This window comes from Triticum dicoccoides, chromosome 7A (genome assembly GCF_002162155.2).
Source record: "Triticum dicoccoides isolate Atlit2015 ecotype Zavitan chromosome 7A, WEW_v2.0, whole genome shotgun sequence".
Taxonomy (NCBI): domain Eukaryota; kingdom Viridiplantae; phylum Streptophyta; class Magnoliopsida; order Poales; family Poaceae; genus Triticum; species Triticum dicoccoides.
Genome location: NC_041392.1, coordinates 703205665 through 703211609, shown reverse-complemented (window position 1 = coordinate 703211609; position 5945 = coordinate 703205665). Strand labels below are relative to the sequence as shown.

The window sequence follows — 5945 nt, the reverse complement described above, 5'->3', positions numbered from 1 at the left end:
CTATCTATTAGTTTCACATAAGCTTGATAGTCTTGTACTCCTCAAACGCCTCTAGGTTATTTGTTTGATTTGTGTACAGTAATATTTAAAGATATTATACAAATGTATAACGTGATAATCAGTTGGCCTAGATTACTTGATCCATTGTAACAAAAACTTTATTATGAGTGACAATAAAACTCTATGACAAGATAAAATATGAGCTTAGTGTTATAATTATATTTTAATGATAAATACTAGAATGGTAATGACTAATATGTATGTTAATATTCATTTATGTGTATACATTTTTATCTAGCTAATTATGCATAGAATTAGTATTTAAAATAGCATATTCAATGATGTTTATCAATAGAAGCAGCATTCATTAATAAAAAATGAGTTATGATAAAATAAAAATATTTAGTATAAATATATTCGTACAAACTTTTATTTGTTATTTATTTATAAAAGTTTGCCACTATGACAACATTTACAATATTATTGTAGTTTGGAATAAATCATGATTGTAAATAGTGTCGAAAGAAATATTGTAAACACAAATGTGATACGGTAGCCGGATATTTTGACGAGATTAGTATTGTCGAACAATATAATTTGGTACAAGTAGTTATATTTGTGTCTACACTCAGTGCTTAAGAAATATTTGAAATCGTATATACATTTTTTTATAAATTAGATTATAAATTTTACCAGAATACAAAATGATTATTTTTTTACAAAATAAGTGAGAATTATCCTAACATTGCCGTGGAAAAATAGTTTATTATATTCAGTTTAATAATTGATTACAGATAAAATAAAATAAATAAAAAGAGTTCAATATTTAAAATAACCAAAAATAATACATAAGACTTATATGTCCAACCTGACGGCAGGAAACTTTACAAAGTTAATGATATTATAGTTAGTTAGTCAAACAAACATGAACAAATAAATTTATTTATTTTGAATAACCAGACGGTTGATGATCTGTTTCCGCCTAAATGCATAAGACTTATTAGTACCACTATTTTTCATACCAAACCGATGAACACTTGTGAGTAACTCGCTAGATGGGATTACACTCTTTTGTGTCTTAAGTGACATTTTTTGCGGGAGAAGGAACTTTCATTAATCAAGAGAGATGCTTACATTCAGACTTACTATGCTAGCTATCTCATCAGGGAAGTTTCGAAGCCAACAAGCTGTTCGTTGTTGCACCCGTCCCATACAAGTAAGGGTGTGGCTAGTAGCATTAGCATGCCGACTAATCTTAGCTAGACTAATGTTCCTCTCATGAGCCAGAATCATTCTGATCTCACTAACTCGGTATGCGTACCGCGATCTATCAACATCCCTCGACTGAATCAGCTGCATCAGTTCGGCACAATCAGTTTCCACCACTAGTGGCAAGTTCTACCAGTGAAGAGCCAGTCGGAGTCCTTCATCCATCACAGCCATCTCAGCTTCCAAAGCATCAGCACAATTAAAGAGCACACGTGCCGCAGCAAAAATAACTGCACCTTCGTGGTCGCGAAGAATCATCCCCGCACCAACTGAGCCATCCTCCTTAACAAAGGCACCATCCACATTCAACTTAGCATGAGCAGCATCAGGGACATCCCATCGTGGCTTCGGTGTTAGTACATGTGTGATTTGAGGCACATAATCTGTAGCAACGATCACCTGTTTACCTTTCACAGGATCGGCATCCGGGTATTGCTTAATGGCGAGTAGAGAATTGATGTAGCTGGACAAGAACCGGCGAGACACTTTGATCGGAACTGGGGTTTTTTTATGAGTGATTTCATTTCGCGTGTACCAAATCCTCCACATAATCATCAGCGTGGACAACTTCTGTGTTTCGGAGATCTTGTCCAGCAAGCGAAATAGCCACTCCGGCTCAGCATCATGTAGATCCTCTAGAGTAGGAAACTCCCAGGTTTCTCTCATGGCGTCCCAAAGTGCTGCTGCATGTGGGCATATAATAAGTGCACTAGGGGTTGGGGCGTCACCTTGTGGCGCCTCCTCAAAAGAATTTGGGGTGATGCCAGGTTGGCGGCCGCCCATTCCAGTTGCTTTTTTTGCAATCTTGGTAACACTTCAAAATGGCATGTTATAAGAAGTCGCACTATAAATTTTGGAAGAGCTAAATAAATGACACTCAAGTACAATAAGATTAGGACATCTCCGATGAGGATTAGCAAACCGATACCACCAACATGTTCGTGGACATCCATCGAGCTTCGATCGTTCATTGCAATATACAAAAGAAAAAACATGACACTGATCATAACAAAAACTAAAAATCAAAGAAAAACAGGACACCGATCAAGGTTGATGACCCCCACGCCCGAGCCGCCAGCCTCGTCGTTGGCGGCCAACGCCAACCCGTAGAGCACGACAATATAACTACAGCAGGAAGAGTGTCCATTCATAAAGCAAAGCAAGCCTAGTAGTTCCATAGATACTAATAGGTTTATATATTAACATAGAAGGGTCAGTCTTACAAGCTGGATCAATAGATTCTCATAATGGAAGTCTTACAAGGTGGGTCATTTCTCTCAAATCAGCTGAGAGGAAAGAAGAATACGTCAGGCATGAGCAAATTATGAATAAAACCAGTCAATTTGAAGCATGATAGCTGTAGATTCTAATAAAAATGATTCACATAGTGTAAGAAGCTTTAGAGCATGCGTTTCGGGGTGGATCAATAGAATTTGAAGCAAACCGATGAATATTTCGACAATCTATCAGAAGGATAGAACTTGTGATGCAGGAAAGACAGTTATCCAACATGATCAATTTCAGCTAGAAGAACAGATAGATGGAACGAATATTCATGGAACATGATAACTAACAAAGAAGAAAAGGGTTAATTTCATGGGAACATAATAATTGTTGCCACGCAAGTATTACCCACCATGTTTTATCCAACAGGCTAACCAAAAGAGTATGACAATGAAAAAAGGCAAAAAAAAATGGAAGTATGTGACTTTGGGAACTCAGAGAGTGATCCTAAAGTTAAGACATTGTTGCCCGTACTCCATCCAAACCTCAAGTGACATGTATCTTCAGAAAAAATGCCTAGGAGCCTCATGGGCCACCAATATATTCAGTGAAGTGCCTCAGTTCAGCTGATACATCTGACAAAAGTAGACATGAGGCTGACCAAGCGTCTAAAAAACATGAACAAAAGCCAAATTAGTTCACAATGCTTGATAGTTTACGATAAAACTTCTTCCAGCACGCATTGAATAATCATCTTGGAGGCAACTTTAAGATAATTAAACAACTTTTCTTGCCAAGTTAAATAAAATGAAGGGTTGTGCCTTTTTTGCAAAATAGGGTTGTACTAAACTTCTAGTAGCAAATACCTCACATGATCAAAAGGGGCATAATTTCAGCCAACAGAAAAATATGTATTTGTTGCAAACACAAACAATTCCAGGTTCACTTGTTGAAATTATATCTAAACAAAATAAAATAATTTGAGCGAAGTGCATCACAAAATAAATAAAGTATCTGCTGACATTGGCAATACTAGTAATCGCTCTGAAAATAAAGTAGCACAAAAGCTCACCGCAGATGTTCATGATCTAGCCTCTTTCACATAAAAGCCACAATGGAATCTAGGGGGAGGGAGCTAGAGAAGGAGAATGGAGAGAAACATGACCTGTGTCAGACGTCGTGGCGCGCAACAGGTACATGTGGTGCTCAGAGTATGCTCAATTCGTACAGTAATTTCTTAGAGTATTCCAAACTCCTAAAAGAGGTTCTCAAAATAATCCAAACTGCTACAAAACAATACATAAATCATTTGCTTCAGCATACTATGTGTTCAGTTTGAGAAGAATTCAGAATTGTCATACAAAGTCTTGCAATTCTTCCTACTCTACTGAGCATATAAAATCAGTGATATTATTAAAAGTATTTTATTCTCTTTCTTTAACTACAAATTCCAATCAAAATCATCTCATTCCACTATGAATAATATATGTTGTGTTGTTTCCTTAAAGCAAAACAGAATGATTTAAATAACATTCTATTAGGTGAAATTCTAGTTCTTGCATTGCTATTGTTTGACTTACACTTGTGAACCAAGCAAGAAAGGAAGCTAGCTCATGGTGTTGGTCTCTTGCAACCAAGGCTAGTGTGCTTGACGAAGGCTCGCCATGTATTAACCAGCACAACACATGCACAAAAGAATACAAGAAACAAATGACACTGCATGCCATGGGAGTGTAGGTACAGTTACAGAATAAAGGACTGCACAACAAACAGTCAAGCAAACTTGGGCTACCCAGGAAGTAAGGCTTGGCCGGATCCCCAATGCTCATGCTGACATAATAATGCCTGCAGAAACAACACAGAAATTTGTGAACAAGCAAATCCTGAAAGAACTGTGAAAAGCAGAGGACGCAAACTGAAAAATAGTTCAGTGGATCACTGTCTTCGGATCAATAAACTAAAAGCATTTCATGAGCGCAAAGTCAAAAAAATTCGTGGACTTTGTGCCGGCTACTTCGACGGGATTAACATCAACGCCGGCAGAGCTACGCAGACAACGATCGACGACTCACACTCGTCTTTTTTTTCTTTTTTCTTTTTTTGCGGGTGACTACTACGACGACTCACACTCGTCAGAAGCCAACTAACCAAAGCTGCAAATAAACCCCAAAGATCTGCGTATATACCCGCACAGAACAGAACCCGGGGATATCCTAAGAACAAACCCAATCTGATCAGGGGGGAGCAGACCGCGTACCCGGTCGGATAGACGGCACTCTGGAGCTGGAACATGACGGGATGCAGTATTCTCACATGCTTCTCGCGGGGTAGGCGATTGGTGGGCGGCGGGAGGCGGACGACGGGGCCGTCGCAACCCTCGGTGGCCGGCAGCGAGAAGAGGGCGTTGGCGACGGCCTGCGCCAGCTCCGTGGCCTTCCGCAGGGACTCCTCCCACAGCTCTGCCCTGGAGGACGCGCCGGCGACGAGGTGGTGCGAGGGGCCGTGGTGAAGATCTGGTCGATGGTGGCGGCGCCTGTGACTGGGAGCTGGAGGAGGAACATCGGCGCACATGCCCTCGTCAGGTCGCCGAATCCAATCGGCCAGCTCCTGCGGCCCTGCCGATGGCCATGAATGGGGAGGAGGAGAGGTTGCGTGCGATGCTGATTCTGTTTTTTTTTTTTTGAGACAATTGATGCTGATTCTGTTTTTTTTGAGACAATGATGCTGATTCTGTTGGGAGAGGAAAGAAGGGGTGGGCCGGCGACTCTCTCTATCTTCTGGACGAAGCTGTGGGCCACTATTTTTTCTAGACAACACGCAATCGACCGACGGCATAGGTGATTGGCTAGCGCAAAACATTCTCGCGATTGGCCGCTCCGCTCCTCACAGGGTGAGTCTGCTGACGTGGACCGAACGAGGAGGCGCCCTTGTAGCTACTGTTAAAGGGTTTAATGGTGTACAGATTCCTCTGTTGTGCCGCACAATGTACACGTATTATCAGTAGCAAGGTGCCGTTGCTTTTGTGTGGATTCTGTAGCAAGAGCTTCACGAGTGGCCTTCCAAGCAAAGATCCGAACTTTTGCAGGTGCATCATTCTTCCAGACCAAGTCCCAAGCTGGCCGGTGACCATCAGGTCGCACACTGGATGCTCCAGAGTCATGACCAGCCATACTTTCCTGTAGCCCGGGGTAGTAGGCACTGCAGACTGAAAAACAGCCCATTTTATCTGGGTGCCATGCTATGAAATCGGCCTCAAGCCTCTTCGATGCCTTGATTTGGAGGATCCAGTCAATGTCAGGCTGGTAAAAGTGCTCCTGCAGAAGAGTTCTATTCCAATTTCCATCAGAATTAAGGAGTTCTGACACCCACTTCAACCTGCACCATCGTTTTGGAGTAATTGGCCATCGCGATTGATCACGTGGGATCCATGGGTCTCGCCAAATTCGCACCTT

The 5945-nt window shown here is 41.2% G+C and overlaps 1 protein-coding gene across 6 annotated transcripts; it reads right to left on the bottom strand.

The window, feature by feature from the left end:
* Window positions 1-2839: 2839 nt before the first annotated feature.
* Window positions 2840-5185, bottom strand: LOC119327480 (ribosome biogenesis regulatory protein homolog). Of its 6 annotated transcripts, none has more exons than XR_005158529.1 (3): window positions 4751-5185; window positions 3659-4338; window positions 2840-3161 (listed from the first exon to the last, which is right to left on the bottom strand). XR_005158529.1 is itself a non-coding variant. In XM_037600582.1 (3 exons), the coding sequence occupies exons 1-3, from the start codon at window positions 5062-5064 to the stop codon at window positions 3762-3764; spliced, it is 597 nt and encodes a 198-aa protein (XP_037456479.1). In that variant the 5' UTR covers window positions 5065-5185; the 3' UTR covers window positions 2840-3761. The 6 variants fall into 6 exon arrangements, 5 of the variants coding, with proteins under 5 accessions (XP_037456479.1, XP_037456480.1, XP_037456478.1 ...); XM_037600582.1 differs by having other exon boundaries at window positions 2840-3779; window positions 4074-4338; XM_037600583.1 differs by having other exon boundaries at window positions 2840-3776; window positions 4074-4338.
* Window positions 5186-5945: the final 760 nt, after the last annotated feature.

What these genes read in the sequence shown, in the direction of transcription:
- LOC119327480 (XM_037600580.1), bottom strand. Translation starts at nt 5,064, where the DNA reads ATGTGCGCCGATGTTCCTCCTCCAGCTCCCAGTCACAGGCGCCGCCAC. An exon ending in AGTGCCGTCTATCCGACCGG is followed by an intron (nt 4,339 to 4,750) that starts GTACGCGGTCTG and finishes TTGTTTCTGCAG; the next exon opens with GCATTATTATGTCAGCATGA.